The sequence below is a fragment of the Diplotaxodon limnothrissa genome, linkage group LG12 (genome assembly GCF_057381915.1).
Source record: "Diplotaxodon limnothrissa isolate DT_005_m linkage group LG12, D_limnothrissa_male_GT1.1, whole genome shotgun sequence".
Classification (NCBI taxonomy): Eukaryota; Metazoa; Chordata; class Actinopteri; order Cichliformes; family Cichlidae; genus Diplotaxodon; species Diplotaxodon limnothrissa.
Window position 1 is genome coordinate 20,765,997 of NC_140607.1, and position 27,368 is coordinate 20,793,364.

Below are 27,368 nucleotides of genomic sequence, written 5' to 3' on the forward strand. Positions count from 1 at the left end.
TTTTCTGGGCTTTAGCGGTTCAGCATATTTGTCATTGCCATTAGTTATTTTTCTTGTTGCAGGGAAAGGTGTTTCCTAAGCTACGAAAGAGGGTTCCTCAGGGATCTGGATCCTCAGACTCGGTCTCCGATAAGGAGGAGGACGAGGCCACGGACTATGTCTTCCGAATCCTCTTTCCAAACAGTCAGTCAGAGTTTGGTGAGTCATCAGACATAAGCAGGGCCCAGGGGCTTCTCCCTGCCTTTGCATTTTGATAAAAATGTTGCCGATTGTTTGTTACAGTGACTGTAACTCATCCTCCCCGTCTGACTTCATCCCTGTCCTTCCAACCGATTGGAAAGTGCCCTACCAAAGCAGGGCCCCTGGTCGTACCCAGGCAGTCCTGCAGCTGTCCTGAAGAATCCCCCTCACTCACAGGAAGCAGCTGTAACACTGTCACACTTTGGCTCGTCTGTCCATCTGTCAGCTTTGCCTTGCTTTAATTCCTTGCGTCTAATATCCTCCTGCCCTGTCCTGTGCCTCAGGAAATGTTTATTGGTGTGCCGTGTCAATAAAGCCACAATGCTTCACACCTCTTTTACTGCACCACGACACAATAGCCTTTAATCAGGCGAACAGTGGACAACTAATCAAACATGGCAACCGAATTGAGAAAGGCGCTTGCTTAATTGAACTTCCTCCCTATATTAATGTAATCAAACACGATGGCTTCATTCCTCACGATTATCATAGTATCGTAAATGCTTCTGTTTGTGCGCCTTTTCTTTGCTCTTACAGGAATCGAGCATAAGCAGGTCACTAGTGATCAGCATAATTGTGTTTCAGCAAAAATATTGCAAAGTGCAAATATAACTGTTCTCGAAAGCCTCAGCAGTATGCTGCTCTAAAGGGATTATGATGGCACGTGTTTGTGTGCATGCTGCAGTGACTCCTCCAGATCTGATGGATCCGGGAGCTAAGATGTGGCATCCCACTCTCAGGAAGTCCTCGTGTTCCTCCTGCTCTCAGGGGAGCTTCTCTGAAGCGGCGACACCCAAGGGGTGCAACCATGAGAGGTGAGAGATAAAACACGCCCCAAGATAGACAGAGCTGTGTTACGACCGGGGAACTGTGAAGCTCCTGAAGGCTGCTGCGATTCACCTGACGCACCTGACAACCTCTGCAATACAGAGGAAACCGGGGATGGAAGCAAGATACAAGAACCCAGCAATTACCCAGAAGACAATTGTGTGACATTTACCTCAGTGAAATGAGAACGTGTTGGGAGAATTGGTGATAAGCTGTGCAGATAAAACGGTAGAGAGCTGTGGAAAGAAGACAGGCTGCTGGCTAATTTGTTCTATATGGCAGCATAACAGTTTATCATTTTATAAAAGGTCAGCCCCGACACAGTAATGAACTCTACATTAGATAGAGGATTATCATATATTCGAGAGAATATGAATTACCTGCACTTAATAATTGGTCTAATGATAGTGTATAGCTGTCTGTGTTTTCTCTGCATACTAATGTGGGTTGTGTCTTTCTGCAGGACTCCTCTGAAGCTGCTATGTGACAACATGAAGTATCAGATCATCTCCAGGGCATTTTATGGCTGTATGTAAATGCTTAATGCTGCAGTCACACTAGGGAAAAAGATGGTTGCATGACGATGTTGACTTCAATTTTTTCACATCTTTTGTGGGCGAATTTTGTGTTCGGTATGTCTATACATTACACAACAGGTTTGGATCTTACAATTCTGAATTTCATGTCGCTTTTTTGCATCGCACTCGGTGCGTAATGACCTTCACTCATAAATCAGCAGAAATCACAAATTCATATGAGAAAACTACTCACTGAATCAGTCTACGATTGTTAGGACACAGCTTGCCTCCTACGCGGTGACCTGTGCAATCACTTTGCAATTAAAAGCTGCAAGCTCAACCTCTGGGCATCGCCGCAAGTCTTTGCAGCCGGTCACTAACAGCAAAGAAACGAAATGCGTTCACCGGTCAACCACTGATTGTTCCTCATCACAGCGAGGTTGCCGTCCTATTTTTACTCTACTGTGACTGAGCCGTAGTGTATACCCTGAAAAATCCCTTCACATTCAATTTGAAAACATATTTTATGGCGTGCTTTAGCTTCTTCAATAACAAACTGCATTGTCAACCAGGGCTGGCATACTGCCGTCACCTTTCTACAGTGCGTACGCACCTCTCAGCTCTCGTAAATCACACCATTGTGGCGCCCGACGTGCCCTGTGCCGCCTCCGGAGGCCTCACCGCAGACGTGTGGCAGACTTTCCTCAAAGACTGCACAGTAAGCACCTCTGACATCCCCTTACTGCAACACAAACTTAATATTACCTTTTTTCTGTTCACACACACAAGCAGCATCCCCCATCACTCAGTCAGTCTTCATATTAATATCAATCCTCTCCTAAAAAGTGGTTCACACTATTAGTCTCTCGACAGTGTGCATGACAGGCGACTAATGGCTCTATAAATCTCAAACTTATTTTTAACATTGTTATATTTGCTGGAGTCAAAGAGAGTCTGAATTAAAAATAAAAGAATAGTTTATTAGCCAAGCACTGCAAACTGGATTGTTCTTAATAAACCAGTTGACACTGAAGTAACTATTTCAGCACCAGCAGCCTGTGACCTGTGTTGTTTTGAAGCAGTGATGAACTATTTACATATGCAGTTAAGCAACTGCCTGTCTTGTTTCTTTAGGCCTACAAGGAGCAGGAGCTGCTGCGCCTGGTGTACTTTGGTGGTGTGGAGCCATCACTGAGGAAAGAGGTGTGGCCTTTCCTGCTGGGTCATTACCAGTTTGGTATGTCAGAGGCTGAGAGAAAGGAGGTTTGTAGTTTCTATGCTTATGGTTTTGAACCAGAAGCCTTTTCCACCTAAACACTGATCCTTCATCCTTTACTTTTTCATGCAGGTGGATGATCAGGTCAGAGTGTGCTACCAGCAGACCATGGGGGAGTGGCTCAGCTGTGAGGAGATTGTCCGCCAGCGAGAGAAGGAGCAGCACGCTGCGGCTTTGGCGAAGTGCTCCTCAGGTGCAAGCATGGACAGTTACAGTCAGAAGATTAAGCATCACGATTCAACTGTGAGCAATGAGGTAAAACAGCAACGCGTACACATGCAGACTCAAAGGAAAAACACAGTAACCTTCGGTGTAGACCAGTGTATGTTGTGACCAAAACTAGTAATTCATCCAGGTACAATGACAGAGAAGATGGAGAATTAAACATTAATGCCAATTTTACACTTTGGAGCTTGAATTGTGCTTTTTTTATACTCTTTTTCCCACACATGCCTTTTATTCTCCGATCACAGTCCTCCCAGAGCTCAGACAGGCAGAGTTTGGCTCGCCTGCAGAGTGATTCCAGCAGCAGCACACAGGTATCACAAACTCAGCAATATTTGGATGTCAAATTAGTCTTTTGGTCTTTTAAAGATGGTGAAGATAATGTTGCATTTCTATCATCCATTTCTGTCGCTCTGTCCGTTTGATCTCAGCATTTTGAACCAAAACTCCTCACTGCTACCTTCTCTCCTGCTAGTTCTTTACATCCTCCCAACCCTTCCCCTGGAGTAGCCTGCTTCCCTTTGGCTTGTTCTTTCAGGTGTTTGAGTCTGTAGAGGAGGTGGACCAGATTGAGATGGAGCCCAAGAATGGAGAAACCAAACAGGTGCCTAAGCTGCCCAACGGAGCTCTGCAGAACGGGACGAGCTCTCCTGACTCTGGACATCCTTCCTCTCGCAACTTCTCCATCACCTCTGGCCTGTCGGACGGCTCCTTCAGCACAGAGGACAGCGCTGCACAAGATACAACCCCGAGACCTGCAGCTGTCCCTCAGGCATCACAGAGCTCTGTCAAGCCTGCAGGAGGAGAGAGCGAAGGTCAGTCATTGGAAAAGGACGGCCAGGTGCAAGGTGAAGTGAAGGACAAAAGGGTGGAGAAAGAGAAAGCCTCCGATGTGACCAAAACTTCAAAACATGCTGCAGAAACAGGTGATAAAATAGACACGAAAAAGACGAGTTTAAAGCCTGAAATGAAAGATAATATCGAGGAGTCACAAGCTGTTAAAGCAGCGGGGACAAAGCTTGAAGATAAAAGCCTCGATAGGAACATTAAAGGTAACCAATCTTTAGAGACACTAGAAGCGGCAAAAGCATTGAAACCCGAAGAAGCGAATGTGGAAAAGATGGAGGAAGTGGACGAATCAAAGACGAGTAAAGAGGTTTTAGTGACAGGAGGGAAAGAGAAAATATTCAAAGGTCCCGGGGCTCCTGAAGTGGAAAATCTCACTCTCTCAGCAGACACCAGAGTGGTGAAAGCAAGAGAAGCCTACAGTGCCACTCAGAAAGATGAGCCTCACATCATGACTGAGTCAGATGAGTCTCCCTCAGCCATAGAAATGGAGGAGATCCCCAAAGCCAAAGTTTCCATGGTGCCTTGGAGCAGGAAAGGACATTGTGAAACCTCGTCTTCCTCTGAGAACTCGCCCCCTCACGTAGAGCTCAGGCAGAAGGAGGAACAAAGAAAGCTCAGTCCAGAGGGCACAGAGTCCAACCTGTCGGAGCCGGAGATGGAGAGCCTTTACCCTCCCTTTGACTCTCTGGCTGCATCTGAAAACACAAAGAACCAAGTGACCTCTCAAGTGTCAACTGGGAGTCCTTTCTCTGTATGACAATATGATATGAAATTAATTTACATTAAATAAACTCAAATGACCGTAACTATGTTTTAAACATAAGTATCATTTCATCTATTTCAGCAAGAACTTTTGGACCTGTATACACTGAATCTGCACCGCATTGAAAAGGACGTCCAGCGCTGTGATAGAAACTACTGGTACTTTACTCCTGCCAACCTGGAGAAACTACGCAACATCATGTGCAGGTAAAACACCGAGAGCAACACTCAAGGGTAATAAAAGGAAAATGGAAAGGAAACGTGAGTTTCTCGTCATTATTGGCTGTTAAGATTTGACAAAATCTTGAAAAAAGTGATGTCATTCGTTAAGCATTTTACTCCTGAAGAGAGCTCTTGCGGTGAAAAAGATATAGAAGAAGAATGGAGGATTTGTCTCTGTTTAGGCTTAAATAAACTACATAAATGCTCTATAAACGTCATATATATAACTGTGATCATATTTAAACACCGTGAAAAGATGAACACCAATAAGACAAAGCAGTGGGCAGTTCTTTTTTTCAAGAGCTGAATGACTCACTCAGATTCAATTGAGAGCTTCCTTTGTCAATTTTCCGACACAATAACGCTACAAAGCCAGGAATACAAGTGATCACAACACTAAGATGTAACCCAAGGAAAGAAAATCCAACAGTGCAGCAGAAATGACTTTGATCTGAAATGTTTTTATAGCCAGTTGAGCTAACAGGCTACACATTCTTTCTCTCTCCAGTTGCATTTTCTAGTTTTTATGTCTGCTTCTATTGTACATGCCTAACTTTTTTTTTTCTTTCTTGTAACTAGTTGAAAATAAGAAAACACACAAAAAAGACGTTTTCTTAAACAGCAGATTACGTCTTTATTTTCTTTATGCCTTCACTCACGATGAGCCACTCATCTACACCTTTCTAAGCCCTTCTTATACAAAATATATATATATATATATATATATATATATATATATATATATATATATATATATATATATATATATATATATATACAGTTTTAGCAGCCCTAATTACAAAGAATAACACGTTTTGGAGAAAGAACATACAGTACTGTGCGAAAGTCTTGAGTCACACATCATTTCTTTATATTTTGCTCCAAAGAAGCCAGAACTTTTTTTTGAGCAACAGTTAAATATTTTTGTGTTTTGGGGGTTTTTTTCTATGTTTTTTTTTTATTTTTTCTTTACTCGTTAAGATCCTTAACACTAACCTAATATCAATCAATACATGCAGAGGAGGTCAGGAGAGAGGTAGAACAATGAGTGTCTACAGCCTTCTGTAAAACAAGGTAGAAGGGCTTTTCATAGTTGGGCCAGTGGTGCTGGAATTATGAAATTATGAAAAACTGATGGAATCATGAACACAGAAAAGTACCATCAGTTTGTAATTCACCAAAAAAATACCAACTGGAAAGTATTTGATTTGCAGTGGCTTCATTTTTCATCATGACAGTGATCCGAAGCATACTGAATATGAGCATACTGAAAACAGAATAAAAGGCAGCAAACATCCAAAGAAAAGCTTGAATGTCTTCTAAGAAGCCTGGAGAACTATTCCTGAAAACTACTTTAAAAATTACAACACAGGTTGCCTAAGAGAGTTCAGGCTATGCTGAAGAATAATGCTGTCCAGCGAGCTTGTAAGAACTGTGCAAACCCTGTTTTTATTCCATATGCTGTATTTCCACATTTCAATAAATCTCCGCCTTTTCCCCAATTTCCGAGAAAAATATATGATCAAGTCTTTTGCAGAGTAGTTGTCCTAAAAACGGTGATTATTATATGTTACAACTTGAGTGTGGAAACAGCTGTTGACATTAGTGCAGCTCAGAGAGAAAAGCAGCCAAGTGGAGTCAAGTTCACTTCTCTTGGTTGTATATTCACAGCTATATCTGGAGGCACCTTGACATCGGTTACGTGCAGGGAATGTGCGACCTGCTGGCTCCACTTCTAGTCATTCTGGATGATGGTGAGTCAACACACTGAGTCATTATTTATTTTCCCTCCTCTTTGACACTTGGTGTATTTTTACAGTATTTGATGTAACAGCAGAGAAGAGTTTGCCCACTCGATTTTTTCACTCCCGCTTCCTCTCTCTGTCCTGTCAGAGGCCATGGCTTTCAGCTGTTTCACTGAACTCATGAAGAGAATGAATCAAAACTTTCCACACGGAGGAGCTATGGACACTCACTTTGCAAACATGCGCTCACTAATCCAGGTCACACAGCATCTACAAACCCCCATTTCTTCTTCACGTTTTTCTCACACAATTGCTGTCTTAATTTTATTTATAATTATTTAATTTACTTTGACCGTCTCTCGGTATAGATCCTGGATTGTGAGCTGTTTGAGCTAATGCACCAGAATGGAGACTACACCCACTTCTATTTCTGCTACCGCTGGTTTCTCCTAGACTTCAAGCGAGGTAAAGTGACAGCATAGCCTGACACAGTTTGCACCAATTAGAGAAGATTCCTCTCTTTAAGCCTTGCTTGTGGATAAAATACCAAACAATCTGCCAGCTTGTTAGCAGCAGATTCAGCTGGAGGAGATTTTGCATGAATGATCGTTAAATGTTCTGGATTTACGATTCACAGTACTTTAGAATGAGGGTTTGCCCTAGTTTAGCCGTACTTTCTATTATCGTATTTGCTGTATCTGTATCGTCTCCTCTATCCACTGAAAGCTCCACGAACTCACCTCCCACCCAAACCTCCGAACGCCGCTGCAGTTCAGCTTTTGTTTGGGCGCTTTGTCTTGCAGAGCTGGTCTATGATGACGTGTTTGCAGTCTGGGAAACCATCTGGGCAGCAAAGCATGTCTCTTCCAGTCACTTTGTCCTCTTCATTGCACTGGCGCTGGTGGAGGTGTACAGGGACATCATCCTGGAGAATAACATGGACTTCACTGACATCATTAAGTTCTTCAACGGTAAAGCCTTGAAGCTGAAGTTCACATATACATTACTGTGCAAGACTATTTGGCACAATAAAACAAGAACAAGTTTCAAAACCAACATTAATCTAGTAACTATCTGGTTTAATGAGGTTTTATATTAACATTATGCTACTCTGATTACATTACTCTGTTTTGCCTTGTTCTAATACTGCAGATAGATTTTTTTTTTTTATCCTCCAGACAGTGAAACTTCCATTTCTGTCAGTGTAAAGACATTAAATTAAACATTTAATCCCTGAGATGTCTTAATATATGAAAAAGAACTCCAATTTCAACATTTAGTGTTTCTACATGATAAATGTGTAAAATTACAGAAAAGCCTCCAGTAGCTTATTTCCCAGCCTGTCCTATAATTATGAAATATAAAGTTTTTATTGTCATCAGCCCGTCGGGCACGCAGTCATTGCAGTCTGGACATCCAACTCTCTGAACTCAATAACTCGAAGCATCGTAGGATTTTCAAATTGGTACCATAGCCATACCTTGCATTTCATGAAAATCAAGGAGTAGAAAATTTATGCCTTCCTTCACATTTTCCAGAACCGTCCAGTCGACCAAATTTAAGTCTTTGCTGGGCCAATTCTGGCCCTCTAGCCTTAAAAGTGTGCGTGTTAGTCCCCATAGGGAAATAGTTCCTCTGCATTTAACCCATTCACCCAGTGAAGCAGTGGGCAGCCGCCAGTGCAGCGCCCGGGGAGCAGTGTGTAGGGACGGTACCTTGCTCAGGGGTACCTCAGGGTAGCCGTTCAGTGGAGTCGAACCCCCGACCTTCCGATCATGGGGCTACCACTCTACCTACTGAGCTATCCCTGCCCCTTATGTTTGATATTTTACTTATTAAAGTTAATCTATTTGTTATTGTATTACTATTCAGCCTGTATACTACAGCAGATTAATTTTAGCTCTGTATCTTAAAGACACTGAAGAAGCAGCTACAATATAGAGATCACCATTTTAACAGTCTGACTCACAATAGATTAGATGTTGTAATATTGCAGCCTCTCCCATCCAGTTTTCAAAAACCTGTTTGTCTCATGCTCATGTTTTAACAGGAGAGTTTCTTGTGAGACTCAACCTTTTCACCCCTCCAGGTCCCTGTATCAGGACCAGGCAGTATTTGAAACCACGCATCATTTTTCGAGGGTTGCCAAGCGTGATATTCAGTGAATGAGCCTCAGATTGCTGCTTTGACTAAAATAGCTGTAGCATGTTTTTGCTCCATTTCTGTGGAGCAGGACATTCAGGCAGGCGATGAACTTACACTCAGCCCAAAATCCCAGTGACAGCAGCTGATTCCAGTGCCAGCACACATCAACTGATGCCACAGCTGATATCTCCTTTTACACATTCAAATGGCAAATCAAATATATGCACTGTTATTGAGATTGTTGCACACTGCCTACAGTTACTGTTGCAGCCCTCCTCTACCTGAGATTGTCTTTTACATATTATGTTTGACTTAATCAGTGCTTTGTCCTTGATGCCTGCTCTGTTCTGTGCCTGCTGGGCTTTCACTGCCCTCAGACTGTCCATGTACATTCATGCAAGGGCAGTAAGTCCCACAACAGAGCAACACTGCTCAATATAAACTTCTGCAGCTAAAACAGTGAATCTTGAGACTGGATTGCTCCCTCTTGAGGTTTAAAACATTATTTACTGACAGTAAATAATTTACAACTCCTACTCTGGCTCACTAAAGATTCATATTGTATTTCAAAACGCTCCCACAGATTTGTCTTATCCACAGAGAGCAAGGCTGGCATCGTGCCCTCGTAGTTTTGTAGGTGTTGCTGACATATTTTCAGGTGAAAATTTAATTTAAAAAAAATATATATAGCCAGGGTTAAGGAGGAGTGAGGCTCATTTTCAGGTACAAATAGCTTTAGACTGAATTATGAGCAGCTGAATACAATTATGTAAATGAGTCAGAGATATTATTTGCTTGCCAGCATGAACTTACAATGTCATGTCCACAAAAACTTTTAATTAGAGCATGAAATGCAGAGTGTGTTATGGATGACTGCGAGTGTAAAGTCTGTGTAAACAGTTTTCTGAGCATGTTTTCAAAAAGTTACAATATCACGGATACGGACAGTTACAGAGACGATCTGTGCAATCTTGCACGGGTAAAAATGTTCAAGCTGTTGTTTGTTTGTGCCTTTCAGAAATGGCGGAGCGTCACAACATCAAGCAGATTTTGACCCTGGCCAGAGATCTTGTGTGCAAGGTGCAGATGCTGATAGAGAACAAGTGATTGTGCTGTTTGTCTTCTTTTCCTTCCGAGCAAAGTGTGACCGGCTGTAGCAGCACAAGAGAAGAACGCACGCTCTCACACATACATGAAGCCTTTACAATCATTTTGCTGCTATGAGCCTTACTGACTATATCCTTATATGTTATTCGATGTTGTTTGTGTTGTCAGCAGGTGTGTGAGAATATTACGCTTAACATTTGTCAGTACGTTGAAGTGAAAACAAATGTAAAGCTGTTTAATTTCCAAATATTTCTTTTTTTTTCTCAGAAATCCCTCAAGTGTCAACTTTAGTCCGAGTGCACTTAATATTTTCAGATAAAGATGGTTTTAGCTGCACACTTCAAACCAAAAAGCAGAACTGAATTCAACCAGAGACTATATTTATGGGAAAAATACATTGTGATAATAGTTTATATTGATTATTTTTCGTCTACAAGATAGAGCTATTAAAGAGATACAGTTATCCTCTTATTCTAACGAAGGAAAGAATGTCTGCAGACTTTTAATATGCTTTACACCCTAAAGCAAAAGTAATTTTTACAGACTGATTCAGGACACTGGCTTGGAGCCCAAAATGTAACCCAGTCCAGTTACGTTTCACACACAGTGTTCAGGATAATTCAGCTTTTAACACCACGTTATTGGTTTAGCCAACGGTGTTTCCAGTGTTCTTGAACTGCCTCGTCTGCCAAATAGTATGTCTTTATTTGTTATGTGTGTTAACTGTGGTGTACCGGGAGAAGAAAACGTGTTTGAATTATTGGAAATAAATTATCTCGTAAAATCATAATCTGACATTTATGTTACCAATTGATGTCTTAGCGGAGATTCGTGTAAAGAAACAAGCTTGGATTGATTAACTTCTTTTTTTTTTTCATTATCCAGTGAACCAAGTGTGAACTTTTAAATTGTGATTACTCATCTTGATTTTTTTTTCCTTGTGTTGTCCTGTATTGTCCGGTGCCTGTTTTAAATGTTAATTTTAGCTGAAAAGCGGAGATCATATGATTATTCAGTGTGAGGATGGTTTAAGCAGAGAGCTGAGAATGAAAGTTACCGTATGGCAGATTTTTAAAAGTGCATTTTTTTGTTTTTTGGCAGATTCGACAGACGTATACTCATCATTTAAAGCCTAAAACTTTCAAGTGTTGTTTCAAGGGTGTGGTGGGATGAGCTGCATTTAATCTTGGTGTTTCTTTGTGAATGCTAAATGCTGTCAGAAAGCCTGTTTTAATTTATTGTAACATTTATGCCAAAGTATTTATTTATTCATTCATCCATTTCTTTCTTTCGGATGCTGCTTTGTTTGTAAATCGGATATTTTTATTTTGTGGCCAGTTCTAAATGTGTATTGTAAAACAATCAAATTCTATACTTAGGTCATATATACAATATATTAAATGGTATATGTTCTAATAATAAAAAATAAAATGGAATCATTATTTTTCCATAATTGTAATGTGCATTTTACTAAATATAATCAAAGTGAAGGGGGCTGATTAGGCAGAAATACCAACAGGGCTCTGTTCATTAGTAAGAAAACAAAAATCAAGATTCAGGAAGTCATGTGAAAAAGAAATTACCCCTTAAATTGTTTTATGTATCAGGACTTAATAAAATAAAAACTAAATGCACCCAGAAGACTTCTGGAGGTTTCTTCAACTCCTCCAAACAAGTGATAGATGTTCAGTCCTTTTGTTACATTGCACAGTTGCATTGAATTTGCTGGGACGATGACTCTTGGTGAAGACAACAACTTTCTCACTATAGAATGACTGACTTCAAACTGCTTTATAACCCTTCCCAGACTGATTTAACTGATTTCCCAGATCAACATTTGCTGCTTGGTATTATGTTAACACACTTAAATGCTCCAAACTGCCAAAGCTTCTTCTTTTACAGAGGTGCTCACACTTTCCGATTTGCATTTGATTGGCTAATAATGAATCAGTGTGTAATATGTCATCTTGTGACTTAGATAACTTTAGAACTTATTAAGGATTCAATTAAGTTTTCATTACTCCCTGATACTAAAACCCTTAAAAATGAAAGAAAGTGTACTTTCACTTCACATGAAAGTTTTTACAAATGAAAGAGCTCTTTTTTTTCCTGAGGGTGTGACATTTGTGGTGGTGACTAAATTGTGACTTATTTTGTCAAGAGACTCTATACAGATTTTAAAGTCAAGAATTACACCTTAGTGGAAATCAGCTTCATTGCATTCATTTTTTAAAGCGAGCTTCTCAGCGCGTTTGCCCCCTTACAGGATAAAGAACGCCGCTATTATGCCAGCAGGTTCGTTATGTATTTTGAGTACTTTGAAAACTGGAAACAAAAACTGACGCCCGAACAGGGACTTGAACCCTGGACCCTCAGATTAAAAGTCTGATGCTCTACCGACTGAGCTATCCGGGCGCTCGATGCGAAGACACACGGCTGTCGCAAGCTAACTCAAAATTATACTGAGGTCTAATACGTTTTCGTATTTTAAAATTGTTATAATTTAAGCCTTGCATCTATTAAGCTGTGTTATACGTGTAACAGGCTTAAAACCCTCATTCCTTATAAACTAAAGAAAATAAGTGTGGCGGTGCCAACAAGGAAGTACGTTCAGATTTCAAACTCTCGCTTCCTCTCGTTTTTCCTGCTAGCTACAGCAGGTCCTTGGCTAGCTATAGCATGTGAAGCTAGGTTATCCTGGAGCTTACCTTCCTAGTGAAAGTAGACTAGAAGTGAAATGCTTAATTTTTCTACTACATCTTAGACATAGCTGACTGGCAGCTAGCTGTGTTGAAAATGTCCGTGTTTAGCCACGCTGCTTCGCGTACATTCCGTGGCGTGTCGGTAAAAATCCCTCGGATGTTATTTAGCCTGCTACCCAATGATGGATACTCAATAACAATCCTAAACAGCAAGAGAATCAGCTGGCCGCAGAGCCACAGCGCAAATACGACGCGTCTGCTCAGCTCTGAACCGCTTAACCAGAAGGTACAGTACATGTGTCACAAGTAAAAGTCCTGATTAAGTGCAACGCATTAGCATTAAAACGTGGCTGAAGTGAAGTGTTAGAGAAGGGCTCTGGGTTAGCCCCTCTAATTGAGACATGCCGATTAAAACTTAAGCGTGGTTTTTGACGATATATCTGATAATTTCAACATTTATGTGCGAAGTCTGCAGGAAAGCTACCGCTGTTTGGTGGCGCAGTCAATATGAGAGGTCAGAGGTCACAAAGTTTGAAAGTTGCACAGTATTTTAAGCTCTTTAGATCCAGAGATCTTTTCTTTGCGATGTGATTTTAATTTCTCCTAGCTATTTGGGATTAGTTGGACCTGATAACTATAAACTAAAATTCCTGTTGGACCAGAAAGTTGTTAGTTACAGTTTGTTTGTATTTTATCCCCTCACATGGGGATAATGAGCATATTTTGTAGTATAACACAATAAAGTCCACATTGCTTGACAAAGTATAAAACACCACTAATCAAAATGAACTGTCTTCTTCTTTCTGCTGCTCCCTTTAGGCAGTTCATCTCCCTCCATCTCACCTTATCCTTCGCATCCTCCTCTATCACACCAAACCTCTGTATGTTCTCTTTCGGTGTATATGTGAACCTTCTCTGTAGTCTTACCCTTTGTGTCCTGTGTCCAGTTTATCCACTATCTCTTCTCTGTACATGTCCAAACCATCTCAGAATTGCATCTCTGACTTGGTCTCCAAACTGCTCAACCTCAGCTGTTCTCATTTCTAATCCTGCCCATCCTGGTCCAAACATAATCTTAACATCATCTACTCTGCTACCTCCAGCTTGAGCTCCTGACTTTTTGTCAGTGCCAACGTCTACAAACCATACATCACAGCAGCTTCCCTTTCACTCTTGCTGCTGTCCTGTCACAAATTACCCCTGACACTCGTCTCCACCCACTTCACCCGGCCTGCACTCTCTTCTTCACCTGCCACTTGTGCACTGTCCGTTGTTTTGGTTGACCCCAGGTGTTTAAACACATCTACCTTCACTACCTCTGCTTCTTGCAGCTTCACTGGTACACCTGTCTCCCTCTCATTTACACACAGAAAATTCTAAATGTAGTGTCTTCATATGAGGAGGGTCACAGGGTCTGCCTTGCCTTTTCATACTAAAAGTAACTAATAACTAGAGATGTCAACATAAATATTAAAAATGTAACATTTACCCCTGAAAGTGGGGGTATAAAGTACAGTTATCTCAGAAACTACTTTACTACAGAATTTGAGTAAATATACTTAGTTTTTGCTACCCTCACTATATCCAATATAGCAGCATCTTCTATTGAACAGTGGCTCAATCTTGTTACCAGGTTGTCTCTTCTACAGATACCAAAGGTGGCAACATGGGAACCAGTACCAGAGGAACAGCTTCCTCCGGTAATCCCCTTAACACAGCACAGCACAGCATAGTACAGTCATGACTGAATGTCTGGAAATCCACAGTAGATGTTAGATATTTAGCTGACAGATTTCAGTCATTCATCTTTAGGCCATTACTGGCCATTGAACACCTTCCTAATGTCAGTTTAGTTGATAGTGGGCAGATCCCACAATTTTTTTTTTTCAGTGAGTTATTTGTTGCCATGAGGCTTTAGGGTTTTGTATGACATCAAAACAATGTCATACAAAATTAGCTTGGATATGATAAAGCTGTGTAGCAGTGACAGACAGCTAAACTCTTCAAAGAGGAAAATAACTTGATGAAAAAAATTTGGTCATTATAAAGTTGGCTGAGAATAAATGATTGAGGACTTTATTCAATGATTATGTAGAGTACTGGGCATAGTTTAGTGATGGTTGAAGTAAGCTGTCACCCATACATTTCTAAGCAATACACCATTTATCTAACAGCCTGCCCATATTCCTGCTGACCTGGTGGACAAACTGGAGCGACTGGCTTTGGTGGATTTTCGCACCAAACAGGGACTGGCCTGTTTGGAAAAAGCCATACGGTTTGCAGACCAGCTTCATGTCGTTGACACAACAGGGGTTGAACCGATGGATTCAGTTTTGGAGGACAGGTATGGCTGGGGTTGATGTCAGGTATGCACCTGTCAATAAATTAATGGCTGTGTTCACTTGCACGTATTAGCTTCAATGCTGATTAAAGATTGGGTTTTATCCCTGCACAATCAGGGTTTTGTACCTGAGGGAGGATGCTGTGATGGAGGGTGACTGTGCTGAAAAACTGCTTCAGCTCTCAAAAAGCACAGTTGAAGAATATTTTGTGGCACCACCAGGTAATAAAAACCCAAATTTCTTGTGGTTCTGTCAATTAGTGTTGATTTAAAAATGGTATGACTGGATTAATGAGTAGAGAAATTAATAAAATTACCCAATATGTTATGTTATTCATTGTGTACCTGCAGGGGTCTTTAACTATTGCTTGTTTTCTTACCACAGGAAATATTCCTCTACCTAAGGGGGAGGAGAGGACTGCCATGCTGAAAAACTCAGAGTTTTGATGTGTATGAAGTTGAGGCCAGCTTGCCTTCATAGCTACAGTCATAAACACGGTGTGATGTGTGTGTTTTCACATTTTTTCTGCAACAGGAAAATAAAAAAACATGTACAAGTTGTGTTTCTCACTTTCATTTGCCGCCCATGTTTTGTTTAGTTTCAGTATCGTTTTATGGAAATAGTGAGTGGACGGTTTATTTACAGCCTCTATGAGGACACTGAGGTCAAAGGTAGTACATTATTTTGATCTGCAGTGAATAAAATGAACTGTGCTTAAGTACAGTTTGAGATTCTTGTAGTTGAATATTTTTGTTTTGTGTGTAATTAATTCTTAATTCCAGTACATTTACTGGGAAGTTCTAAATACTTTACATATTAAGATTTGCATGTATTCAAACTTTTTTGTAACTGTTTAGAAACTGTTGTGTGTTTCTTCTCCCTGTGATTAAAGCTGTCATGATTTTTATTCTAGGTCATTAGTGTTAAATATAATTTGGCTCATGGGCCACATAAAGCCCAGTTTCCTCTCATCTGGGCCACACCAGTGAACCTAATGTATAATAACCTGTATGCAAAGCCATTCAGTGGACCAAACTGAACCACCTGCTGGGTGGTCCTGACCCTTTGGCCACATGTTTGATACCCCTGCTTTTGAAAGAGCAATATACATACTCTCACTGGCCATTTAATTAGGTATGCCTTTTCAACTACTCATTGAGGCAATCATCCAGCAAAACTGCATTAACTATAAATTTCTGCGGCGTGTTTCCAAAACCTTGAGTCTGTGCTACAAAGAACTACAAAGGCAGCTCTGAAGCCAAAAGGGGTACAACCAGGAACTAACAAGGGGTACCCAATAAATCGGAGAGTGAGTGTATATAACAGTCACATGAGACATTTTAATGCGTCAAGTACTTTGATTCTCATCTAGAACAGGAGTTTGCCTCCAGGTGTTTTACTTTATTTAAAGTATTTCTTCTATCACACCTGATTTATGATTTACACGATGATCTCTATCTATTGTAACAATATTAATCAGTGCATAATGGCTTATTTTCCTTTCTGTTTTGATTCCATACAATCCACACTCCCAAAAAAGTACAGGTAGCTAAAAAGAGAGCAGCTTTTCCCTGTGATTTGTATCAGTGGATGTTTTCCAGCGGTGTTTCCCCTACCTGGCTGATAAACCTGTTAGGTTATATGTTCATAAACGCGTCACGGGGTGTGTTGATCAATACACCTGTAATGCTGTAAGCCATTAGTCAGCACTGGAGAATAGAAACCGAAACTTATAACAGTTTATAAAGCCTGTTAGATGGAAAACGAATCTTAAGTGAGTGGGCGGACGCTGATCAGCTGAGCGGGAGAGTATATAAAGAGCTCAGCTGAAGCTTTCCGCTCAGCTGTTGTGTGAGCATCATTGTTTACCTGAGCACGACTGAAGACTTCAAGTTTCCGGAGAAGTTTGTTTTGCCTCAATAAGCCATCGCAAGGTAGGAAACTGAGCAAGCCTGTGAGAAATAACTGAAAAGTCTTTTATTTCCTGAGCGTTTGTATTATAAGGAACTATTTTTGTATTCTTTCAGACTAGCCAACATGGATATAACTATCACTATGGTGGGTGGGTCCCACACCGTGAGGGTGAACCCACAGGACACGGTTGGCTCTCTGAAAATAAAAATCCAGAGCATGCTGGGAGTCGACCCCCAGAGGCAGAGGCTGGTTTTCATAAACGGCCAGAAGACCCATCTCAACGACGACTCCAAACCCATCAGCTACTACGGCTTACAGCACGGCTCCCAGGTGTCCCTGCTGGTCACCGAGCCTCCTCCGACCCAGGTGTTCCTCAGAAATGAAAAGGGACAAACGAGCACCTACGACATCAGGCTCGACGAGACTGTGAGCAACTTCAAGAACAGAGTCGAGAAAAGAGAGGGGGTGCCAGCGAGCCAGCAGAGGCTCATTCACCAAGGCCGGGAGATGCAGGGTGGCAAACTGGAGGACTACAACGTCAGAAACCACAGCACCATCGAGTTGACTTTACGTCTGAGAGGAGGCTGAGGACAATTTAACATGATTCATACACCAGGAAGCCCATGCATGTTATTTAATTTTAATGATATCGACCAATCTTGTATATATTTTTTTAATTTATTAGTGCTTTTATTTTGAAGAAAAAAAAACATTCCTCCAGATTGCACCGTCTGTGTTCATTAACCATTCTGTGTTAAAGTTTGTGTTTAAGTCACACAAACCACTGTGTTATGGATTCTGTCATGACAAATTCATGTTAACTGCACTAAATACAAACAATAAAGTTTCTAACGGAAGTTTATGTGTCTTAACATTTCCTGTGTCTGTGTCAGCTGGGGAAGGGGGGAGGGGGGGCCGTATGTCGTATAGATCACAAGACAAACGGGTCCCATTAAAAGTAGTTCTAAAATCACAGTTTCAGTGTTTATAAGAGACTCTCACTCATATAAATTTCCAAGTCGAGTATTCCAAGTGTTACAACAGCAGGATGTAATGGTTCCAGTCCACTGTTGAAGTGCTAATCACAATAGTTTCTGTATGTGAAAATCATTGATCAGATTAAGCAGATTTACAATAAACATAACAGTCTCTTGTATTATCTCAGTTATCTGGCTTTTATTACAGTTAGATACATTTATATACGAGATGTTTCCTGAAGATTTACCTTCATATTTAATTTTACAAACTTGGAGGATTTCAAAAAATGTGAGCAAAACTATTCTCTTCTTACTTTCTGAAAAATCACCATAAACTGAATATGTTAGAGTATTTGGTGTTTAATCACTGGTAGGCTACAGAGTGTGAAAAAGAGAAATATATTCAGTAGCCACATTATTAGGTACACAGCTCAACGGTGTATTATTGCTAGTAACTAATGAACCAAACACACGGCAGCAATTAGATTGAATTAAACTGCATATCTACATTTAAAACTTGTAGATCTGGTCAAAGTGACCTGCTGAAGTTCAAAGTGAGCATCAGAATGTGGAAGAAAAGTGATTTTAAACATGGTATGTTTGTTGGTGCCATATAGGCTTTTCTGAATCAGAATCAGAAAGGGTTTTATTGCCAAATGTTGAGCAGGTTTACAACATTAGGAAATTGCTGCGGTACTTAGTGCAAACATACTAGTGCATTAAATAGACATAAAAATAAGAATTAAAAGTGCTAAGTAGATAGATATATACATGAGTGCAGGTGGTGATCAGTGCCAAACATGGAATGATGCAGTGAACACAGCGTAGGGTCATGTGTTAGGGGTGGGAACAGTCATATGGTTATTGTTCATGAGTCCAACAGCAGAGGGGAAGAAACTGTTCTTATGGCGAGAGGTTCTGGTGCGAATGGACCGGAGCCTCCTGCCTGAGGGGAGCAGGTCAAACAGACTGTGTCCAGGGTGAGAAGGGTCAGCTGCGATCCGACCTGCACACCCCAGTGTCCTGGAGGTGTACAGGTCCTGCAGAGATGGGAGTCTGCAGCCAATCACCTTCTCAGCAGAGCGCACAACACGCTGCAGTCTCTGTAGTCTCTGGCTATGCAAGTTTATTGGACATTAAACTAGTGTTCATCCTGTTAAATACAAAATATTATAATAACAATACTAATTTCACAAACTTAGAGCTTAGATTTTGGAAGACTAAGTCAGGGTCTAATGCAGGGGTGTCAAACTCAAATACACAGTGGGCCAAAATTCAAAACTGAAAAAAAGTCGTGGGCTAACGTTAATATTTATTGAAATATATTTATTCCTCCAGATATAAGAATGAATCTTTTCTTATGGACTCAAACACGTTTTGCTGAAAAACGGAATATGGAACAAGCAAAGCTTAATACCAAACAATATATATATTAGCTGTATAATACCAGTAGGCCAGCTCTAATAGTAATTTGGTATGGCTTCGCGGGCCAAATGTAATTAGGCTGCGGGCTAAATTTGGCCCACGGGCCAGAGTTTGACACCTATGGTCTAATGGAAGAGAGTCAGCAAACAGAACTTAAACCATTTAAGGAAAAACACGGAAAAATATTCTCTGATATAAACATTTAAAATTGACACATTTCCTTGCTGTCCTTTCTGAAAAATCATTTAGTCAGTGATAGACTACACATTGAAAGATCAAGAGAGATACAAACACTCAATGGGCTCCTATTCAGCTGTTCATTAACTCAAATATCTAAACAGCCAGTCACATAGCAGCAGGTCACTACATTTAAACATGATCAACATGCTTTGAGCTGATAAGAAGGAAACAGTGACTCAAACAACCCATCTTTATAACCAAGGTATGCAGAAGAACTATGAACACACAGCTCATCGAACCAGAAGGACTACAGCAGCAGAAGACCACACCGGGTCCAAGCCTGTCAGTAAAAAACAGGACACTGAGGCTATAGTTCACACGTTCACTAAAATTAGACAATATAAGACTGAGTCGCTATTTCTGCTGCAAAATTCAATACACTATAGGAATTTTACACATTTTAGTCCCTCACAGACTCTACTATATCATATATGTGATCTGACGTGTGTTCCTGCATTTATCACTGAAAGCAAAAATTTTTGAAACAATAAATTAATAACTCAAAATTAAATATTGTGGCTGATGCCCGTCTCCTTAATTCAAAGGATATATTTACTAATATCCAAGGCTCTTTATATTACACTGCTGCAGAAGTGTGGTTTAACACTGGAGTATTGTTAGCAGTATTAACATTTGCATTTATAAAAGAATTTAATACATTAAATTGGCAAGACTATCCAAATCCTGAGTAGGAAGACTTCAGCATGTTCAGAATGCAGCAGCCAGTCCTTACATACACATTACCCAGTACTGACATCACTATAACTTCCATTTCAGCACAGAATGACTGGAAGTGAATTCACCATGAAGAGTGCTGAGGGTGCTGACATTACTGTCGTCATTGGAACAAGCTTCCCGCTGACCTGAGGTCAGTTACAACTGTGTGCGTATTCAAAAGCAGACTCAGATCAGTGTTATTTTCACAGTGTGTGTGTGTGTGTGTGTGTGTGTGTGTGTGTGTGTGTGTGTGTGTGTGTGTGTGTGTGTGTCCACGGCATCATAGGATGCCTATGATGTCTATGATATCTTTTATGTTAAGCACATTGACTTTATTGCTGTGACATTTGCCATATAAATAAAATTACCATTAACATTTAATTATGGAAAAATTCGATGCACCGCATTAACTAAGAACAGTTCTCTGTGCTAAGTTTCATTGAACATAGCGATAGCTCTCATAAACTCCAGTAACAATGAAGAAATCTTACAAATGTGCTGATTCTCGGTCAAGTTCTGTTGCTTGAACATTGCTGCCTCGGTGCACCTATACAGACAGAAGTTTTTTTCATTTTTAGTAATCTGCCAGTGATATAGTAATCTGCTGATAGTTAGCAATCCAGTGGTATACAGCAAAAAGGAAATGTTAATTTAAAAAATGCATATCTTTGTGTTCAAAATGAAATAAATTCATAATTTATTTCAATCTGAGAGATCTCAAAAATCGACATTTCCATATTTCTTAACCGAACACGCCCTTTGACGCACGACCGCTGCACGTGGCTTAATTTGTAAGTTGGTCGAATTGTGTTTTGTTTTGTTTTTAAGGAAGGATAGTCTCTGATCAAACCACCCCAAGCACCATAGCACCGCAGCGTGATGTTTGGAGACTAGAAACCGAAAGTTGTAACAGCAGAGATGGAAAACGAATCTTAAGTGAGTGGGCGGACGCTGATCAGCTGAGCGGGAGAGTATATAAAGAGCTGAGCTGAAACTTTCCGCTCAGCTGTTGTGTGAGCATCATTGTTTACCTGAGCACGACTGAAGACTTCAAGTTTCCGGAGAAGTTTGTTTTGCCTCAATAAGCCATCGCAAGGTAGGAAACTGAGCAAGCCTGTGAGAAATAACTGAAAAGTCTTTTATTTCCTGAGCGTTTGTATTATAAGGAACTATTTTTGTATTCTTTCAGACTAGCCAACATGGATATAACTATCACTATGGTGGGTGGGTCCCACACCGTGAGGGTGAACCCACAGGACACGGTTGGCTCTCTGAAAATAAAAATCCAGAGCATGCTGGGAGTCGACCCCCAGAGGCAGAGGCTGGTTTTCATAAACGGCCAGAAGACCCCTCTCAACGACGACTCCAAACCCATCAGCTACTACGGCTTACAGCACGGCTCCCAGGTGTCCCTGCTGGTCACCGAGCCTCCTCCGACCCAGGTGTTCCTCAGAAATGAAAAGGGACAAACGAGCACCTACGACATCAGGCTCGACGAGACTGTGAGCAACTTCAAGAACAGAGTCGAGAAAAGAGAGGGGAAGCCAGCGAGCCAGCAGAGGCTCATTCACCAAGGCCGGGAGATGCAGGGTGGCAAACTGGAGGACTACAACGTCAGAAACCACAGCACCATCGAGTTGACTTTACGTCTGAGAGGAGGCTGAGGACAATTTAACATGATTCATACACCAGGAAGCCCATGCATGTTATTTAATTTTAATGATATCGACCAATCTTGTATATATTTTTTTAATTTATTAGTGCTTTTATTTTGAAGAAAAAAAAACATTCCTCCAGATTGCACCGTCTGTGTTCATTAACCATTCTGTGTTAAAGTTTGTGTTTAAGTCACACAAACCACTGTGTTATGGATTCTGTCATGACAAATTCATGTTAACTGCACTAAATACAAACAATAAAGTTTCTAACGGAAGTTTATGTGTCTTAACATTTCCTGTGTCTGTGTCAGCTCCGGGGGGGGGGGGCTGTAGCTATACCGTGAAGATCACAAGACAAACGGGTCCCATTAAAAGTAGTTCTAAAATCACAGTTTCAGTGTTTATAAGAGACTCTCAGTCATATAAATTTCCAAGTCGAGTATTCCAAGTGTTACAACAGCAGGATGTAATGTTTCCAGTCCACTGTTTAAGTGTTAATCACAATAGTAGTCAGATTAAGCTGTTTCCTGAAGATTTGTCTTAAAATTTAATTTAACAAGAAGTTACATACTAAAATATTTCCGTAAACTGAATATTTTAGAGTATTTGGACATTTGATATTTAGTAATCGGTAGGCCATAGAGAGAGAGAGAGAGAAAATATCTAATATTTAATTTCCAAGTCGAGTATTCCAAGTGTTACAACAGCAGGATGTAATGGTTCCAGTCCACTGTTTAAGTGTTAATCACAATAGTTTCTGTATGTGAAAATCATTGATCAGATTAAGCAGATTTACAATAAACATAAGTCTGTTGTATTATCTCAGTTATCTGGCTTTTATTACAGTTAGATACATTTATATACGAAATGTTTCCTGAAGATTTATCTTGGAGGATTTCAAAAAATGTGAGCAAAACTATTCTCTTCTTACTTTCTGAAAAATCACCATAAGCTGAATATTTTAGAGTATTTGGTGTTTAGTCACTGGTAGGCTACAGAGTGTGAGAAAGAGAAATATATTCAGTGGCCACATTATTAGGTACACCACTCGACTGCGCATTATTGCTCATAACGAACCAGCTAAGCACACGGCAGCAATTAGATGGAATTGAACTGAATATCTACATTTAAACCTTGTAGATCTGGTCAAGGTGGCTTCCCGAAGTTCAAAGTGAGCATTAGAATGTGGAAGAAAAGTGATTTAAGTGAGTGAGAGAGCGATACAAACACTCACTGGGCTACTGTTCAGCTGTTCATTAATTCAAATATCTAATGCAGAAGAACTATGAACACACAGCTCATCGAGCCAGAAGGACTACAGCAGCAGAAGACCACACCGGGTATCAATCATGTCTGTGAAAAACAGGACACTGAGGCTATAATTCACACATGTTCACTAAAATTAGACAATGGAAGGCTGAGTCTCTATTTCTGCTGCAACATTCAGATAGCAGAGTCAGAATTTGGTGTTAATGATATAACAACATGGATCAGTGTTTCCTTGTATGAACAGTTCAAGCTGTTACTGCTAGTTTAGTGGGAGATATTTTCTTAGCACACTTTGAGACCCTTATTACTGCATCATTTAGTCACCACAGATTAACTAATTACTGTTGCTGTCCATGTCCATCCCTTTATGACCACAGTACCAATCTTCTGTTCTGACCATTCTGTTGTGTTTCCATGTAATTCAGATCTTAAAAAGAACATTTCTGGTGTGACATCAATACAATGTAGGAATTTTACATAATTTAGTCCCCCACAGACTCTACTATATCATATATGTGATGTCTGTTCCTGCATATATCACTGGCAGCAAACATTGTGAAACAATAAATTAATAAGTGAAAATGAAACATTGTGGCTGATGCCAATCTCCTTAATTCAAAGGAGCTACATCAGCAATAAATTGCTAATATCTAAGGCTCTTTATATTACACTGCTGCAGAAGTGTGGTTTGACACTGGAGTATTGTTAGCAGTAGCTAGTTAACATTTGCATTTATAAAAGAATTTAATCCAATGAATTGGCAAGACTATCCAAATCCTGAGTAGGAAGACTTCAGCATGTTCAGAATGCAGCAGCCAGTCCTTACATACACATTACTGAAAGGGAATTCACCATTAAGAGTCCTGAGGGTGCTGACATTACTGTGGTCATTGGAACAAGCTTCCCGCTGACCCGAGGTCAGTTACAACTGTCTGTATCAAAAGTAGACTCAAATCAGTTTTATTTTCACAGTGTGTGTGTGTGTGTGTGTGTGTGTGTGTGTGTGTGTGTGTGTGTGTGTGTGTGTGTGTGTCTCAGTGCACATATACAGTCAGAAGTTTTCTCCAGTATTGAAATGATCCGCAACACATCCAGTAGAATAAAGCGAAAAGGAAATGTTCATAAATAGTTTGCATATCTTTGTGTTCAAAATTAAACAGAATCATTCTTTATTTGATTCCGAGTTACCAAAAGAGAGATCTGAAAAAAAAATCGGGATTTCCATATTTCTTAACCTAACACGCCCTTTGTAGGTTGGTCGTAAACACGTGTTTTGTTTTGTTTTGTTTATAAAGAAGGATAGTCTCTGATCAAAATACCAAAAGCACCATAGCACTGCGTGATGTTTGGACACTAGAAACCGAAAGTTATTACATCAGAGTTCAAAAACGAATCTTAAGTGAGTGGGCGGGCGCTGATCAGCTGTTGTGTGAGCATCATTGTTTACCTAAAGATTTCCGACGTTTGTTTTGCCTCGATAAGCCATCCCAAGGTAGGAAGCTGGGCGAGCCTGCGAGAAATAACAGAAAACTCTTTTTTTCGGGTGTAATTTAAAGAACTATTTTTTAATTCTTTCAGACAGTCAAAATGAATATAACTATCACTATGGTGGGTGAGTTCCTTAACCTGAGGGTGAACCCACAGGACACAGTTGAATCTCTGAAAATAAAAATCTACGAGAAACTGGCAGTCGACCCTCAGACTTAGTGGATAAACCTGTTTGGTCAGGTGTCAAGGGGTTGTTTTGATCAACCTCCAAACGATCATTTGACGAGCATATGACGCATATGGGGGTTTCCAAAACAGCGCCCCTACAGGTGGCAGGACGCAACTCCACGCGATTTCGTCAGATTTGAAATATATATAATTCCATATTTAAAATGTTATAGCAGCATTTTTTTGTAGTTGCTTTAGTCTTTTATTTTTTATTGTTGACAGGCAACAGAGAGAGAAACAGGAAGATAAAGACTGACCATCCAATTTACTAGGTACATCTGTTCAGCTGCTTATAAACAAAAATATCTGAACTTCCGATCACAAGCTGCATATAGGTGCATTTAAATATGTAGGTAGGGCCAGTAACGCCTGCTGAAGTTGAAACCGAACATCAGAATGGGGAAGAAAGGTGATCTACGTTTGTTGCTGTTAGGTGGTATGCAGCCGAGGTGCAGGAGGTGTCAGTCCTGTCAGCTGAGAACAGGAACCTGATCATAGTTCACACAGGCTCAGCAACACTGGAGTTTTTATTGGACAACTGGTCTGAATCTCGATGTCTGCTGTGATATTCAGCCGGTAAAGTCAGGATTGGCATAAATATGAAAGCATGGCTCCAACCCGTCTAGTGTGAAGGGTTGAGAGTGGTGGTGATGTAATGGTAAGGGTTTTTTTTCACTTTGAGACCCTCATTTCTACCGAGGATCATTTCGTCACCGCATTGTTGGTCACCATGACAATCCCTTATCACAGTGCACCCATCTCTGTTCTACCCTTTCTGTTTTGTTTCCCTGTAAATCATGTCTAAAAAAGTACAGTCAACTAAAATTAGACTGATTTCTGCCTGGTAATCCTGTCAGCAGCTGTTTCCCAGCTGTTCATCCCCCACTTAGTAGATAAACCTGTTTGGTCAGGTATCAAGGGGTTGTTTTGATCAACCTCCAAACGATCATTTGACGAGCATATGACGCATATGGGGGTTTCCAAAACAGCGCCCCTACAGGTGGCAGGACGCAACTCCACATGATATCGTCAGATGGCAAATAAACAGCATTTCACTTTAAAGGGCTCTTTGCTTGGCATGCCAACGAATTTTAAACGTATTTCGTGGTATCTAACGCAATTTGTTCTCCACAGAGTCCACAGTGTGATGTGTGTGCCCGCACACATAACCAACAGTATTACCTTTAAAACACAAATGAATAACTATTGTTGCCATTACTGAAGTCACTTCTTTGATTACTGAAGTCACTTCTTTGTTTCCCAGTTCAGCACAGAATTATTTTTAAAATCCTTCAGTGGTTTTGACCCCCAATACATCTATTATAGGCCTACCCAGGTGACCAGATGCCCCTCTTTATGTGGGTTTGTACAGCATTTCTATTCCTTGTCCCACTTTTTGAGACAATGTCCCGCACTTAGACTGACTCCACAGGCCAGGCATTTTTCTTAAGTCTAGATTTTGTGAAGGAAAGGCTTTTTAATTACAGCATTAGAGCCAAGTCATGCTTAGACAATAGAAACTGAAAGTTGTTATGGCAGAGAGGGAAAACGAACCTTAGGTGAGTGTGAGGGTGTGGATCAGCTGAGGCAGAGTGTATATAAAGGCTGAGCCCTTCAACTTAGCTGCTGCTCGAGCATCATTTACGTTTCCACGTTTGAAGACTTGAAGTGAAAACGTCATCACAAGGTAGGAAGCTGATAAAGAACTGAAAAGTCATTTTTCCCCAGTGTGTGTGTTTTCTAATGGACTATTTTGAATTCTTTCAGACTACAACCAACATGGATATAACTATTAACATGCTGGGTGAGTCCCACACTCTGACCGTGAACCCAGAGGACACAGTTGGCTCTCTGAAAATAAAAATCTACAAGAAACTGGAAGTCAACCCTCAGACGCAGAAACTGGTTTTCATAAACGGCCAGAAGACCCCTCTCAACGATGACTCCAAACCCATCAGCTACTACGGCTTACAGCACGGCTCCCAGGTGTCCCTGCTGGTCACCGAGCCTCCTCCGCCTGCTCCCATCCAGGTGTTCCTCAGAAATGAAAAGGGACACTCCAGCACCTATGACATCAGGCTCGACGAGACTGTGAGCAACTTCAAGAACAGAGTCGAGGGGAGAGAGAGGGTGCCAGCGAGCCAGCAGAGGCTCATTCATGAAGGCCGGGAGATGCAGGGTGGCAAACTGGAGGACTACAACGTCAGAAACCACAGCACCATCTACATGTTTTTCCGTCTGAGAGGAGGCTGAGGACACTTTAACATGATTCATACACCAGAAAAAAAATGTATACTATAGAATCTTAATAAGTTTGACTAATCTTGTATTTATTTTTTTATTCACTGTTCTCATTATGTGTTGTGTAACAAGTTAGCAAATCTGTGTTTTCATTTGGCACAACGAACAACTGTAATTCATACAAATCAGCATTTTATGGACTCTGTCATGACAAATACATGTTACCTGCACTGATTACAGAGAATAAAGT

General features: G+C 40.6%; 5 protein-coding genes and 1 non-coding gene across 6 annotated transcripts in view; 5 read left to right on the forward strand and 1 right to left on the reverse strand.

Moving 5' to 3' along the window:
• The window catches only part of sgsm1a (small G protein signaling modulator 1a), a 37,080-nt gene extending 27,000 nt beyond the window's left edge, over positions 1-10,080 (forward strand). Inside the window, exons 12-26 of the mRNA XM_085368243.1 lie at positions 63-198; positions 283-426; positions 926-1,055; positions 1,532-1,596; positions 2,159-2,304; positions 2,721-2,849; positions 2,935-3,117; positions 3,336-3,401; positions 3,563-4,687; positions 4,781-4,905; positions 6,592-6,674; positions 6,814-6,923; positions 7,034-7,130; positions 7,469-7,636; positions 9,829-10,080. Coding sequence (XP_085224369.1) covers positions 63-198; positions 283-426; positions 926-1,055; positions 1,532-1,596; positions 2,159-2,304; positions 2,721-2,849; positions 2,935-3,117; positions 3,336-3,401; positions 3,563-4,687; positions 4,781-4,905; positions 6,592-6,674; positions 6,814-6,923; positions 7,034-7,130; positions 7,469-7,636; positions 9,829-9,917 — 2,796 coding nt within the window. The 3' untranslated portion in view covers positions 9,918-10,080. The remainder of the gene's footprint in view (positions 1-62; positions 199-282; positions 427-925; positions 1,056-1,531; positions 1,597-2,158; positions 2,305-2,720; positions 2,850-2,934; positions 3,118-3,335; positions 3,402-3,562; positions 4,688-4,780; positions 4,906-6,591; positions 6,675-6,813; positions 6,924-7,033; positions 7,131-7,468; positions 7,637-9,828) is intronic.
• Positions 10,081-12,259: 2,179 nt separating this feature from the next.
• On the reverse strand, positions 12,260-12,332 carry trnak-uuu (transfer RNA lysine (anticodon UUU)). Its single transcript has one exon. It is a non-coding gene; the product is annotated as a tRNA-Lys (tRNA).
• A 225-nt stretch (positions 12,333-12,557) lies between these two features.
• Positions 12,558-15,512, forward strand: gatc (glutamyl-tRNA amidotransferase subunit C). The gene is made up of 5 exons (XM_085368244.1): positions 12,558-12,905; positions 14,269-14,319; positions 14,794-14,963; positions 15,079-15,182; positions 15,346-15,512. Exons 1-5 carry the CDS (start codon positions 12,714-12,716, stop codon positions 15,405-15,407), a joined length of 579 nt encoding a protein of 192 aa, XP_085224370.1. The 5' UTR covers positions 12,558-12,713; the 3' UTR covers positions 15,408-15,512.
• Positions 15,513-16,792: 1,280 nt separating this feature from the next.
• On the forward strand, positions 16,793-17,721 carry LOC146621240 (polyubiquitin-like). The gene is made up of 2 exons (XM_085368245.1): positions 16,793-16,895; positions 16,989-17,721. The coding sequence occupies exon 2, from the start codon at positions 16,999-17,001 to the stop codon at positions 17,461-17,463; it is 465 nt and encodes a 154-aa protein (XP_085224371.1). The 5' UTR covers positions 16,793-16,895; positions 16,989-16,998; the 3' UTR covers positions 17,464-17,721.
• Positions 17,722-21,217: 3,496 nt separating this feature from the next.
• On the forward strand, positions 21,218-22,156 carry LOC146621241 (polyubiquitin-like). The gene is made up of 2 exons (XM_085368246.1): positions 21,218-21,330; positions 21,424-22,156. Exon 2 carries the CDS (start codon positions 21,434-21,436, stop codon positions 21,896-21,898), a length of 465 nt encoding a protein of 154 aa, XP_085224372.1. The 5' UTR covers positions 21,218-21,330; positions 21,424-21,433; the 3' UTR covers positions 21,899-22,156.
• A 4,500-nt stretch (positions 22,157-26,656) lies between these two features.
• LOC146621242 (polyubiquitin-like) lies at positions 26,657-27,130 on the forward strand. Its single transcript, XM_085368247.1, has one exon. It carries the CDS (start codon positions 26,657-26,659, stop codon positions 27,128-27,130), a length of 474 nt encoding a protein of 157 aa, XP_085224373.1.
• Positions 27,131-27,368: the final 238 nt, after the last annotated feature.